This window comes from Pseudophryne corroboree, assembly GCF_028390025.1.
Source record: "Pseudophryne corroboree isolate aPseCor3 chromosome 3 unlocalized genomic scaffold, aPseCor3.hap2 SUPER_3_unloc_13, whole genome shotgun sequence".
Lineage (NCBI taxonomy): Eukaryota > Metazoa > Chordata > Amphibia > Anura > Myobatrachidae > Pseudophryne > Pseudophryne corroboree.
This window is the reverse complement of record NW_026967501.1, coordinates 1,990,001-2,005,277: the sequence shown is the minus strand read 5'-3', so window position 1 is coordinate 2,005,277 and position 15,277 is coordinate 1,990,001. Positions and strand designations below refer to the sequence as shown.

The 15,277-nt window shown below is 48.7% G+C and overlaps 1 protein-coding gene across 1 annotated transcript in view; it reads left to right on the top strand.

The window, feature by feature from the left end:
• LOC134983345 (oocyte zinc finger protein XlCOF6-like) overlaps positions 1–13,672 on the top strand; it is a 72,532-nt gene extending 58,860 nt beyond the window's left edge. The window contains exon 7 of the mRNA XM_063949052.1: positions 12,021–13,672. Coding sequence (XP_063805122.1) covers positions 12,021–12,709 — 689 coding nt within the window. The 3' untranslated portion in view covers positions 12,710–13,672. The remainder of the gene's footprint in view (positions 1–12,020) is intronic.
• The last annotated feature ends 1,605 nt before the right edge of the window (positions 13,673–15,277 follow it).

Genomic DNA, 15,277 nt, shown 5'->3' with positions numbered 1-15,277 from the left:
TACAGCAATCTCTTATCCTACACCCTCCTCCGCCATCAGCCCTGTTCTCAGTTGGGTGTTTCTAACACAAGGCTATCCATGACAAATACCACATGTAGAGAGTTTTCTCATACGTTCTAGAGGATGCTGGGGACGCTTTGAGAACCATGGGGTAAAGACGGGATCCGCAGGAGACATGGGCACTTTAAGACTTTAAAAGGGGTGTGAACTAGCTCCTCCCTCTATGCCCCTCCTCCAGACTCCAGTTAGATTCTGTGCCCAGCGAGACTGGATATACTTAGGAGCTCTCCACAGTTTCTCAGAAAAAATACTTTATTTAGGTTTATAATTTTCAGGGAGACCTGCTGGCTACAGGCTCTCTGCATTGTGGGAGTGAGGGGGGAGAAGCAGGACCTATGTCTGTGCGTTTAAGGGCTCTGCTTCTTAGGCTACTGGACACCATTAGCTCCAGAGGTTCAGATCACTTGGTGCGCCTGGCTGCTTGTTCCCGGAGCCGCGCCGTCACCCCCCTCACAGAGCCAGAAGACAGAAGTCGGATGAGTAAAGGAAGATCAGAAGACTTCAGTGATGGCAGAAGACGGCAGTTGGATCCGACGACACGCCTGTCGTTCCTGGGTATGATTCTGAATACGGAATTACGGAGAGTTTTTCTTCCAGTGGAAAAGGCTCTGGAAATACAGAACATGGTAAAACAGATTCTGAAACCGGCAAAAGTGTCAGTTCTTCAATGCACTCGATTGCTGGGCAAGATGGTGGTGGCCTACGAAGCCATTCTGTATGGCAGGTTCCATGCCAGGGGTGCTTCAGTGGGACCTGCTGGACAAGTGGTCCGGGTCTCACCTGGACATGCACCGGAAAATACTCCTATCTTCCAGGACCAGGATCTTCTTTCTGTGGTGGCTGCACAGTTCTCACCTTCTGGAGGGACGCAGGTTCGGGATTCAGGATTGGATCCTGGTAACCACAGATGCAAGTCTCCGAGGCTGGGGAGCAGTCACACAGGGGTGAAACTTTCAGGGAAAATGGTCAAGCCAGGAAGCTTGTCTGCACATAAACATTCTGGAATTAAGGGCCATTTACAACGGCATTCTGCAAGCGGAACATCTTCGCGGTCTGCCCGTCTTGATTCAATCAGACAACATAACAGCAGTGGCGTACGTAAACTGCCAGAGCGGAACAAATTTCAGCCTTATCAATTTTCTTTCAGAAAGAATTGCCCTCCCTTCCGGAAGTTCAGACCTTCGTCAGGTGGGCTGTACATCCAACCTCCATTTGGGCCCCCAGTGGAACCATGGGATCTTAATGTGGTGTTGCAGTTCCTGCAATCTCCTTGGTTTGAACCTTTACGTAAGGTTGAGTTAAAATTCCTTACTTGGAAAGTAGTCATGTTGTTGGCCTTGGCGTCATAAAGGTGAGTTTCTGAATTGGCGGCTTTGTCTCACAAAAGACCCTATTTAATCTTCCATGCTGATAGAGCAGAGTTGAGAACTCATCAGCAATTTCTACCAAAAGTGGTTTCCTCATTTCACGTAAACCAGCCTATTGTGGTGCCAGTGGCTGTTGATGCCTTGGCGGAATCGAAGTCTCCATGTGGTCAGAGCTTTGAAAATCTATGTCGCCAGAACCGTGCAGATTAGGAAAACAGAGGCTCTGTTTGTCCTGTGTGCTCACAACAAGATTGGGATTCCTGCTTCCAAGCAGACTATTGCACGCTGGATCTGTAATACGATTCAGCAGGCTCATTCTACGGCAGGGTTACCGTTACCGAAATCGGTGAAAGCTCATTCTACCAGAAAGGTGGACTCATTCTGGGCGGCTGCCTGAGGGGTTTTCGGCATTACAACTTTGGCGAGCTGCTACTTGATCAGGTTCAAACACCTTTGTGAAGTTTTACAAGTTTGATACCCTGGCTGAGGAGGACCTCATGTTTGATCAGTCGGTGCTGCAGAGTCACCTGCACTCTCCCGCCCGTTCTAGAGCATTGGTATAAACCCCATGGTTTTGAAGCATCCACAGCATCCTTTAGGACGTATGAAAAAATAGGATTTTAATACCTACCGGTTACAGACCTAGTCTCTACAGCTACTGCTGGAAAATCGTAATTTTTACCTTATGTTCCCCCAAAACATAAGAAAACGCATCATCAAATGCAGTCCTTTCGGCCCAATAGATACCGAAGAGGAAGAGACTCTGCCTTCCTTGCTGCTAGAGGCAGGGAAAGAGGTAAAAGAAACCCAGGCTTCTCTGCCTCCCAAGAACAGAAGTCCTCCCCGGCTTCTGCCAAGTCCACCGCATGACGCTGGGGTTTCCCTGCGGGAGTCCTCGCCGGTTGGGGCACGTCTCAAGCTCTTTAGCCAGGTCTGGGTTTGCTCGGACCTTGAACCTTGGATTTTAAAAATTGTGTCACAAGGGTACAAACTAAAATTTTAAGACGTTCCCCCTCGCCGATTATTAAAATCAGCCTTGCCAGCTTCTCTGACTGGCAGAGAGGTAGTGTGCGACGCAATACAAAAATTGTGTCAGAACCAGGTCATTATCACGGTTCCCCCTGCGCAACAGGGACAAGGCTTTTATTCCAGTTTATTCGTGGTTCCGAAGCCGGACGGCTCGGTCAGACCGCTCCTCAACCTTAACCTAAATTACTTTCTGCAGAAATTCAAGATGGAGTCTCTCAGAGCAGTGATCTCCAGTCTGGAGGAAGGGGACTTTATGGTCTCCTTAGACATAAAGGATGCCTACCTACATGTTCCCATTTATCCTCCTCATCAGGCCTTCCTGCGCTTTGTGGTTCAGGATTGTCATTACCAATTTCAGACGTTGCCATTTGGGCTGTCCACGGCTCCGAGGATTTTTACCCAAGTGATGGCGGAGATGATGATTCTTCTTCGCATGCAAGGTGTCATGATTATCCCATACTTGGACGATCTCCTGATGAAAGCCAGATGCAGGGACAAGTTGTTACAGAACATTGCACTGTCCGTGAAGGTGTTGCAACAACATGGCTGGCTCCTCGACCTGCTGAAATCTCAGTTGATCCCTACGACCCACCTGTCGTTTCTGGGGATGAATCTGGACACAGAACTACAGAGAGTTTTTCTTCCGGAAGAAAAAGCTCTGGAACAAATCTTAAAACCAACCAGAGTGTCGATCCATCAATGCACTCGCTTGCTGGGAAAGATGGTGGCGGCCTACGAGGCCATTCAGTTTGGCAGATTCCATGCCAGAGTATTCCAGTGGGACCTGTTGGACAAGTGGTCCGGTTCCCACCTACACATGCAACGGACGATAGTCCTGTCCTCAAAGACAAGAATATCACTGCTGTGGTGGCTGCACAGTTCTCACCTCCTCGAGGGACGCAGGTTCGGTATTCAGGATTGGATTCTAGTGACCATGGATGCAAGTCCCCGGGGTTGGGGTGCAAGGAAGATGGTCAAGTCAGGAGACTTGTCTCCACATAAACGTTCTGGAATTAAGGGCCATTTACAACGGCCTTCTACAAACTGAACGCCTTTTTCAAAGTCGACCCGTCCTCATCCAGTCGGAGAATGTAACAGCAGTAGCTTATATCAACAGCCAGGGCGGAACAAAAAGCAGAGCAGCAATGGCAGAAGCCACAAGGATTCTCCGCTGGGCGGAGAAACATCTAAGCGCTCTGTCAGCTATCTTCATTCCAGGAGTGGACAACTGGGAAGCAGACTTCCTCAGCAGACACGATCTCCATCCAGGAGTCTTCACAGAAGTGACAAGTCGCTGGGGTACTCCCCAAGTAGACATGATGGCGTCTCGTCTCAACAAGAAACTCCAAAATGATTGCGCCAGGTCAAGGTACCCTAGAGCCATAGCGGTGGGCGCTCTGGTGACACCGTGGGTGTTTCAGTCGGTATGTGTTCCCTCCACTTCCTCTCATTCCGAGAGTGTTAAAAATTATAAGAAGAAGAAAGGTTCCAACGATCCTCATTGTTCCAGATTGGCCAAGGAGGGCTTGGTATCCCGATCTTCAGGATTTACGCATAGGAAATCCCTGGCTGCTTCCTCTACGAGAGGACCTGTTACAGCAGGGGCCGTGTCAGTATCAAGATTTATCGCGGCTACGTTTGACGGCATGGCGGTTGAAAGCCAGATTCTAGCCCAGAAGGGTATTCCCAGTGAAGTCATTCCCACTCTTATTCAGGCTAGAAAGGATGTTACGGCAAAACACGATCACCACATTTGGAGGAAATATATTTCCTGGTGCGAGTCCAAGAAGGCTCCTGCGGAAATTTTTTAACTTGGACGTATTCTCCACTTTTTACAAGCTGGAGTGGATGCGGGCCTTAAATTAGGATCCATTAAAGTACAAATTTCTGCATTGTCAGTTTTCTTTCAGAAACAATTGGCCTCACTTCCTGAGGTGCAAACGTTTGTAAAGGGGGTGTTACACATCCAACCTCCTTTTGTGCCTCCTGTGGCACCTTGGGACCTTAACGTGATGTTACAGTTCCTTCAATCTCACTGGTTTGAACCTTTTTCAAAAGGTGGATTTGAAATTCCTCACCTGGAAAGTGGTCATTTTATTGGCCTTGGCATCTGCACGGCGGGTGTCCGAATTGGCGGCCTAGTCTCACAAGAGCCCTTATTTGATCTTCCATGAAGATAGAGCAGAGTTGAGAACTCGTCAACAGTTTCTGCCGAAGGTGGTTTCTTCTTTTCATATAAACCAACCTAATGTCCGTCTCCCTCGGCACAGTTCCTATAACTGAGGTCTGGAGGAGGGGCATAGAGGGAGGAGCCAGTTCACGCCCTTATTAAAGTCTTAAAGTGCCCATTTCTCCTGCGGATCCTGTCTATACCCCATGGTTCTATTGATGACCCCAGCATCCTCTACGGACTCAGAGAAAAGGATTTACCGGCAGGTATTAAAATCCTATTATTTATTAGTGCGCAAGCAGGACAGCATTTTCTCTTCTTTGGTGTTTTATTATTACAACCATGTCACCTCTAGTAATCCCACACGAGCGTCCATGTCACCTCTACTAATCCCACATGAGCGGCCATGTCTCCTCCAGTAATCCCACATGAGCGGCCATGTCTCCTCCAGTAATCCCACACGAGCGTCCATGTCACCTCTAGTAATCCCCCATGAGCGTCCGTGTCACCTCTAGTAATCACACATGAGCGTCCGTGTCACCTCTAGTAATCCCACACGAGCGTCCATGTCACCTCTAGTAATCCCCCATGAGCGTCCGTGTCACCTCTAGTAATCCCACACGAGCGTCCATGTCACCTCTAGTAATCCCCCATGAGCGTCCGTGTCACCTCTAGTAATCCCCCATGAGCGTCCGTGTCACCTCTAGTAATCCCACACGAGCGTCCATGTCACCTCTAGTAATCCCCCATGAGCGTCCATGTCACCTCTAGTAATCCCACATGAGCGTCCATGTCACCTCTAGTAATCCCACATGAGCGTCCATGTCATCTCTAGTAATCCCACATGAGCGTCCATGTCGCCACTAGTAATCCCACATGAGCGTCCATGTCACCTCTAGTAATCCCACATGAGCGTCCATGTCACCACTAGTAATCCCACATGAGCGTCCATGTCACCTCTAGTAATCCCACATGAGCGTCCATGTCATCTCTAGTAATCCCACATGAGCGTCCATGTCATCTCTAGTAATCCCACATGAGCGTCCATGTCATCTCTAGTAATCCCACATGAGCGTCCATGTCATCTCTAGTAATCCCACATGAGCGTCCATGTCATCTCTAGTAATCCCCCATGAGCGTCCATGTCGCCTCTAGTAATCCCACATGAGTGTTCAGTGTTGATCAAGCTCCAGTCTAAGCATCCTATCTTCTTTTTTTTTTTTAATACACATAAAAGCAATGATTACAGGTAAAACATGTCAATTATAGAATTATATATTGTATCCTGTAACACCCTGGGTCTTGTCTACTCATTTTATATTTCTCTGACGTGCTAGTGGATGCTGGGAACTCTGTAAGGACCATGGGGAATAGCGGGCTCCGCAGGAGACTGGGCACAACTAAAAGAAAGCTTTAGGACTAACTGGTGTGCACTGGCTCCTCCCCCTATGACCCTCCTCCAAGCCTCAGTTAGATTTCTGTGCCCGGCTGAGCTGGATGCACACTAGGGGCTCTCCTGAGCCTCCTAGAAAAGAAAGTATAGTTTAGGTTTTTTATTTTCAGTGAGATCTGCTGGCAACAGGCTCACTGCTACGAGGGACTAAGGGGAGAAGAAGCGAACCTGCCTGCTTGCAGCCAGCTTGGGCTTCTTAGGCTACTGGACACCATTAGCTCCAGAGGGATTGAACGCAGGACCCGACCTCGATGTCCGTTCCCGGAGCCGCGCCGCCGTCCCCCTTACAGAGCCAGAAGCAAGAAGAGGTTCCAGAAAATCGGCGGCAGAAGACATCAGTCTTAACCAAGGTAGTGCACAGCACTGCAGCTGTGCGCCATTGCTCCTCATGCACACCTCACACTCCGGTCACTGATGGGTGCAGGGCGCTGGGGGGGGGGGGGGGGACGCCCTGAGCAGCAATAAATAACACCTTGGCTGGCAAATATACACCATATATAGCCCCAGGGGCTATATAGGTGTAAATTAACCTCTGCCAGATTTCCTAAAGTCCGCCGAAAAAGGGGCGGAGCTATCTCCCTCAGCATACCGGCACCATTTTCCCTCACAGCTCCGCTGGAAGGAAGGCTCCCTGGCTCTCCCCTGCAGTCCTGCACTACAGAAAAGGGTAAAAAAGAGAGGGGGGCACATATTTTAGGCGCATTATAGTTATTCTATGCAGCTATAGGGGAAAACACTCTTTATAGGTGATATCCCTGTATATATATAGCGCTCTGGTGTGTGCTGGCATACTCTCCCTCTGTCTCTCCAAAGGGCTTTGTGGGGTCCTATCCTCTTTTAGAGCATTCCCTGTGTGTGCGCTGTGTGTCGGTACGGCTGTGTCGACATGTATGAGGAGGAAAATTATGTGGAGGCGGAGCAAATGCCGGTAAATGTGAGGTCACCCCCTGCGGGGTCGACACCTGTGTGGATGGACTTATGGAAGGAATTACGGGAAAGTGTCAACTCCTTACATAAAAGGCTTGACGACATGGGACAGCCGGCAACTCAGCTTGTGTCTGTCCAGGCGTCTCAAAGGCCATCAGGGGCTGTAAAACGCCCGTTACCTCAGATGGCAGACACAGACGTCGACACGGATACCGACTCCAGTGTCGACGATGAGGAGACGACTGTAACTTCCAATAGGGCCACACGTTACATGATTGAGGCAATGAAAAATGTATTACACATTACTGATATTACCCCAGGTACCACAAAAAAGGGTATTATGTTTGGTGAGAAAAAACTACCAGTAGTTTTTCCTGCATCTGAGGAATTAAATGAAGTTTGTGAAGAAGCATGGACTTCCCCCGATAAGAAATTAGTAATTTCTAAACGGCTATTGGCAGCGTACCCTTTTCCGCCAGAGGATAGGTCACGTTGGGAAACACCCCCTAGGGTTGATAAAGCGCTCACACGTTTGTCAAAGAAGGTGGCACTACCGTCTCCGGATACGGCCGCCCTTAAAGAGCCTGCTGACAGAAAGCAGGAGACTTTCCTAAAGTCTATATACACACACACTGGTGTTATACTACGACCAGCTATAGCCTCAGCATGGATGTGTAGTGCTGCGGTTGCGTGGTCGGATTCCCTGACAGAGAATATTGAGACCCTGGATAGGGACAATATTTTACTGACTTTAGAGCATATAAAAGATGCGCTCTTATACATGCGTGATGCACAGAGGGATATTTGCCGACTGGCATCAAAAGTAAGTGCAATGTCCATTTCCGCTAGACTGGATTATGGACTCGGCAGTGGTCAGGGGATGCCGATTCAAAAAGGCACATGGAGATTTTGCCTTATAAAGGGGTGGAGTTGTTTGGGGAAGGTCTGTCAGACCTCGTTTCCACGGCAACAGCTGGAAAATCAACTTTTCTGCTCCAGGTTACCTCGCAGCAAAAGAAAGCACCGTATTATCAAGCACAGTCCTTTCGGCCCCATAAGGGCAAGCGAGCAAGAGGCGCCTCTTTTTTGCCAAAAGGCAGAGGTAAGGGAAAAAAGCTGCAGCATACAGCCAGTTCCCAGGACCAGGAGTCCTCCCCCGCTTCCGCCAAGTCCACAGCATGACGATGGGGCTTCACAGGCGGATCTAGGTACGGTGGGGGCACGTCTCAGGAATTTCAGCACACAGTGGGCTCGCTCACAGGTGGATCCCTGGATCCTTCAGGTAGTATCTCAGGGGTACATGCTGGAATTCGAGACGCCTCCCCCATGCCGTTTCCTAAAATCTGCCTTACCAACAACACTCTCTGACAGAGAGGCGGTGTTACAGGCAATTCACAAGCTGTATTCCCAGCAAGTGATAAACAGGGTACCTCTCCTTCAACAAGGAAAGGGTTATTATTCCACAATGTTTGTGGTACCGAAACCGGACGGTTCGGTGAGACCCATTTTAAATTTAAAATCCTTGAACAAGTATATCAAAAAGTTCAAGATGGAATCGCTCAGAGCGGTTATCTCCAGCCTGGAGGAGGGGGATTACATGGTATCTCTGGACATCAAGGATGCTTACCTGCATGTCCCCATTTACCCTCCTCACCAGGAGTACCTCAGGTTTGTGGTACAGGACTGTCACTACCAGTTCCAGACGCTGCCGTTTGGGTTATCCCGGCACCGAGGGTTTTTACCAAGGTAATGGCCGAAATGATGATTCTCCTTCGAAAGAAAGGGGTTTCAATTATCCCGTACTAGGACGATCTCCTGATAAAGGCGAGGTCCAGGGAGCAGTTGCTGGTGGGGGTAGCACTTTCTCAGGAAGTGCTACAACAGCATGGTTGGATTCTCAACATCCCAAAGTCACAGCTGGTCCCCACGACACGTCTTCTGTTCCTGGGGATGATTCTGGATACAGACCAGAAAAAAAGTGTTTCTTCCAGAGGAAAAAAAAAAAGGGGTTGTCATCTCTAGTAAGAAACCTTCTAAAGCCAGGACAGGTGTCAGTGCATCAATGCACGAAAGTCCTGGGAAAGATGGTAGCTTCGTACGAAGCAATTCCATTCGGCAGATTCCACGCAAGAACCTTCCAGTGGGACCTGTTGGACAAGTGGTCCGGATCGCATCTTCAGATGCATCGGCGGATAACCCTGTCGCCAAGGACCAGGGTGTCGCTACTGTGTTGGCTGCAGAGTGCTCATCTTCTGGAGGGCCGCAGATTCGGGATACAGTACTGGGTCCTGGTAACTACGGATGCCAGCCTTCGAGACTGGGGGGCAGTCACACAGGGACGAAATTTCCAGGGACTGTGGTCAAACCAGGAAATTTCACTTCACATAAATATCCTGGAACTAAGGGCCATCTACAACGCCCTAAGCCAGGCAAGACCTCTGCTTCAAAACCAGTCGGTACTGATACAATCAGACAACATCGGCGGTCGCCCATGTAAACAGACAGGGCGGCACAAGAAGCAGGAGCGCGATGGCAGAAGCCACAAAGATTATCCGATGGGCGGAAACTCACGTGTCAGCACTGACAGCAGTGTTCATCCCGGGAGTAGACAACTGGGAAGCAGACTTCCTCAGCAGACACGACCTCCACCCGTGAGAATGGGGACTTCATCCGGAAGTTTTCCAAATGATTGTAAACCGTTGGGAACGACCAAAGGTGGACATGATGGCGTCCCGCCTCAACAAAAAACTAGAAAGGTATTGCGCCAGGTCAAGGGACCCTCAGGCGATAGCTGTGGACGCTCTAGTGACACCGTGGGTGTACCAGTCGGTTTACGTGTTCCCTCCTCTGCCTCTCATTCCAAAGGTACTGAGAATTGTGCGAAGGAGCGGAGTAAGAACGATGCTCGTGGTTCCAGATTGGCCAAGAAGAGCTTGGTACCCGGAACTTCAAGAGATGCTCACAGAGGACCCATGGCCTCTACCGCTAAGACGGGACCTGCTCCAGCAGGGGCCCTGTCTATTCCAAGACTTACCGCGGCTGCGTTTGACGGCATGGCGGTTGAACACCGAATCCTGAAGGAAAAGGGTATTCCGGAGGAAGTCATCCCTACCCTGATCAAAGCCAGGAAGGATGTCACGGCAAAACATTATCACCGCATTTGGCGAAAATATGTTGCTTGGTGTGAGGCCAAAAAGGCCCCAACGGAGGAGTTTCAACTGGGTCGTTTTCTGCATTTCCTGCAAGCAGGAGTGAATATGGGCCTAAAATTAGGATCCATTAAGGTACAGATTTCGTCTGTCAATTTTCTTCCAAAAAGAATTGGCTTCACTGCCTGAAGTTCAGACATTTGTGAAGTGCGTGCTGCATATTCAGCCCCCTTTTGTGCCTCCAGTGGCACCTTGGGATCTCAGTGTGGTTTTGGGGTTCTTGAAATCACATTGGTTCGAGCCACTTAAAACCGTGGATTTGAAATATCTCATGTGGAAAGTGGTCATGCTGTTGGCCCTGGCTTCGGCCAGGCGTGTGTCAGAATTGGCGGCTTTATCTTGTAAAAGCCCTTATCTGATTTTCCATACGGATAGGGCAGAGTTGAGGACTCGTCCTCATTTTCTCCTGAAGGTGGTGTCAGCTTTTCATTTGAACCAGCCTATTGTGGTGCCTGCGGCTACTAGGGACTTGGAGGATGCCAAGTTGCTGGATGTAGTCAGGGCCCTGAAGGTTTATGTTTCCAGGACAGCTGGAGTCAGAAAATCTGACTCGCTGTTTATCCTGTATGCACCCAACAAGCTGGGTGCTCCTGCTTCAAAGCAGACTATTGCTCGTTGGATTTGTAGCACAATTCAACTTGCGCATTCTGCGGCAGGACTGCCGCATCCTAAATCAGTGAAAGCCCATTCCACGAGGAAGGTGGGCTCATCTTGGGCGGCCGCCCGAGGGGTCTCTGCTTTACAACTTTGCCGAGCCGCGACTTGGTCAGGGTCAAATACTTTTGCAAAGTTTTACAAGTTTGACACCCTGGCTGACGAGGACCTGGAGTTCTCTCATTCGTTGCTGCAGTCACCCGCACTCTCCCCCCCCCCCCCGTTTGGGAGCTTTGGTATAATCCCCATGGTCCTTACGGAGTTCCCAGCATCCACTAGGATGTCAGAGAAAATAAGATTTTACTCACCGGTAAATCTATTTCTCGTAGTCCGTAGTGGATGCTGGGCGCCCATCCCAAGTGCGGATTGTCTGCAATACTTGTAAATAGTTATTGTTAACTAATCGGGTTATTGTTGAGAGCCATCTGTTCAGAGGCTCCTCTGTTATCATACTGTTAACTGGGTTTAAAATCACGAGTTGTACGGTGTGATTGGTGTGGCTGGTATGAGTCTTACCCGGGATTCAAAAATCCTTCCTTATTGTGTCAGCTCTTCCGGGCACAGTATCCTAACTGAGGTCTGGAGGAGGGTCATAGGGGGAGGAGCCAGTGCACACCAGTTAGTCCTAAAGCTTTCTTTTAGTTGTGCCCAGTCTCCTGCGGAGCCGCTATTCCCCATGGTCCTTACGGAGTTCCCAGCATCCACTACGGACTAGGAGAAATAGATTTACCGGTGAGTAAAATCTTATTTTCCATAATGTATTTTATTTCCAGCAGGTGGACACACAAGCAGGAATATCTCAGAAGGACATCTAATGTTATCCCCGGATTGTGACATAAAAGATAATGACAGTAGACAGGATTCTCCAGGAGATAACCCCATTACCCCAATTATACATCCAGCTCTATCAGCTGATCCCTCTGATCCAGTGAAATGTTCTCCTGATCACTCTGATATTGGTGCATCTGTTACAGCTCTGAGAGTAGATAATGAGTTTCCCTGTTCTGTAGATGCCAAATGTTTTACACAGAACACAAACCTTATTACCCATCATCCAGCTAAGGCAGGTGAGAGGCCATTTCCATGTTCTGAGTGTGGGAAATGTTTTACATATAAATCATATCTTGTTACACATCAGAGAAATCACACAGGTGAGAAGCCGTTTTCCTGTTCTGAGTGTGGGAAATGTTTTGCATGGAAATCAGCTCTTGTTAAACATCAGAAAAGTCACTCAGGTGAGAAGCCGTTTTCCTGTTCTGAGTGTGGGAAATGTTTTACACAGAAATCAGCTCTTGTTCCACATCAGAGAAGTCACACAGGTGAGAAGCCGTATTCCTGTTCTGAGTGTGGGAAATGTTTTACACAGAAATCAGCTCTTGTTCCACATCAGAGAAGTCACACAGGTGTGAAGCCGTTTTCCTGTTCTGAGTGTGGGAAATGTTTCGCATTTAAATCAGTTCTTGTTAAACATCAGAAAAGTTACTCAGGTGAGAAGCCGTATTCCTGTTCTGAGTGTGGGAAATGTTTTACACAGAAATCATCTCTTGTTACACATCAGAGAAGTCACACAGGTGAGAAGCCGTTTTCCTGTTCTGAGTGTGGGAAATGTTTTGCACAGAAATCATCTCTTGTTACACATCAGAGAAGTCACACAGGTGAGAAGCCGTATTCCTGTTCTGAGTGTGGGAAATGTTTTGCACGGAAATCAGATCTTGCTACACATCAGAGAAGTCACACAGGTGAGAAGCCATTTTCATGCTGTGAGAGAAATAAATCCGCTCTTGTTGAACACATTAGACATTACCCAAGTACGGAACTATTTAAATCTTCTGGAGTATAATTATCACTGTCGTCCAGTGTTCCTCAAGGGTGAATCCTATCTCCTATGCTTTATAAAATATACATGCTACCACTGGGTGATATAATCAGACATCATGGCCTGGTCTACCACTGATATGCAGATGACCTGCTTTTTGCTCCATGTACTGAGAACCGAATACCAATCCTAAATGGTTGTCTAGCTGAGCGCCAGGGGTGGATGATGCCAGTTGGCTGTGACTCAGTCTTTGTGAAACATAATAGAAGCTCCCCAACAAAGGACAAGACTACAGCTTTACCAACCATCTGGATTTATGCTTTGGTGCTCAGAATTGAAAATACTGAACGTGTGCTGAATCTTTGTGTTGTCCTGGTATGTGGCTGACACAGACATCAGGTATCCGCCACATACAAATCCTCGTTCTTTCATCTGTGGACCATAGCCAGAATCAAGCACTTGATTCCCTCAGAAGTTCATAGACTACTGCAGTGCCATCTACCTGGGTCACCCAGCAAAAGAATTACAGAGCTTGCAGCTAGTACAGAATGCAGCAGCCAAGCTGTTACCTAACCAGCCCGTTCCTGCCTCATAACACCCATTCTCTACTCCCTTCACCGGCTGCCTGTAAGATGACAAATCTATTTCATTATTGGCTAACTGACCTTCCCAGCAAAACATTACATGGTCCAAGGTACTAGAAGGAGCTTCTGCCTCCTTACTGCCCTGCTTGCTTGCTGGCTTCTACAGATGAAGGACTGTTACCAGCAGTACCAAGAATCTCCTGTCATTTATTTATGGGTTGAATGTTTAGCTTTGTAGCCCTGACCATGGAACTCACTGCCTTGCACAGTCCAAGAGGCCACCACTCTAGAGACCTTCACAAGCAGACTGATGACTGTTACTCACGCTTTTCATTAATGTACCTCTATTTCTCATACGTCCTAGAGGATGCTGGGGATTCCAAAAGGACCATGGGGTATAGACGCATCCGCAGGAGCTTGGACACACTGTAAAGACTTAAACTGGGTGTGAACTGGCTCCTCCCTCTATGCCCCTCCTCCAGACCTCAGTTAGACTTTGTGCCCAGGAGTGATGGGTCACACACTAGGGGAGCTCTACTGAGTTTCTCTAAAAGACTTTGTTAGGTTTTTTATTTTCAGGGAGATCTGCTGGCTACAGGCTCCCTGCAGCGTGGGACTGAGGGGAGAGAAGCAGGACCTACTTCTGTGAGTTTCAAGGCTCTGCTTCTCGGCTACTGGACACCATTAGTTTCAGAGGGTTCGATCACTTGGTGCGCCTAGCTGCTTGTTCCCGGAGCCACGGCGTCAATCCCCTCACAGAAGCCAGAAGAAAGAAGTCGGGTGAGTATTGGAAGAAAAGAAGACTTCAGACGGCAGAAGACTTCAGTAATGGAAGTACAGTGGTAGTGCTGCTCTTCATGCTCCCACACACCAACGGCACTCACAGGGTGCAGGGCGCTGGGGGGGGGGGGGGGGGGAGGGAGTGCCCTGGGCAGCATGTTACTGGTCTGCTTAATGTGAACAACTGGCAAAAAAAAAAAAGCATTTAGGTGCCGAGGCACCGTGGTTCATCCCCCGCCAGTATACTTGAATTATTTCCCCGACACCGCTTATACGGGTGTAGGGCGCGCGCGGGGGGGAGCGCCCTGAGCAGCGAGTCAGTTTTAAAAGTTCTTCCTCGCACTGCCGGGGGCTCCGTATACAGACCCCCGCAGGCGCGTTATGCCGTGGTCCCCGTCGGCCGCCATGGGTACAGGGCGCCGGGAGGTGGTGGCGCCCGAGGCAGCATAGATAGTTAGAGCTCCCGGGCGCCGCACACGGGGACCCACCATGAGAGTGGCGGGTGCGCGATGCGCCGGAACTCCCGCTTCCCGAACGTTGTCTGGGGTGCAGGGCGCGCAGGGGGGCGTCCTGAGCAGCATGGTGCTGAGTGTGTGTATGTGTATATATGTGTATGTATATGTATGTATGTATATATGTATGTATGTATGTGTATGTATATATATATATATATATATATATATATATATATATATATATATATATATATATATATATATATATATGTGTATGTGTGTGTGTATGTATGTATGTATGTATGTATCCGTATGGTCCGGCTCTCCTTCTAATTGCAATCCTCGTCCGGGTGCCCTCACGTATATGCATACACACCAATTTTCCAAGTGCGGCACTCCTGGACTTGTCAAATAAATCACGGCTCAGACGGGCAGGTACAGTAACGTTTCAGTGCCACTTTATTAAGGCACTTTCATCAGACAATACAAGATACAAAGTGACTCACCTAAATAAGTGTACCCTCCACATGGACGCCAAACGCCGGAAGCCGACGTCCAGGACCTCCCACCTGGCCGGCTTCACGTCATCAATGACGTAGTCCCCGCACACACCTCACCTGGGTGGGCTGAGGTCTCACTACAAAAACCCACATATATTTCTTAAAGTGCTAGTGCATAATAAAACATCAAACAATAAACTGTTCAAAATAGCTGAAACCTGATGCGCACAGGAATATTGTTTAAGTCATAACAAATATCGCTATATTTGGTAA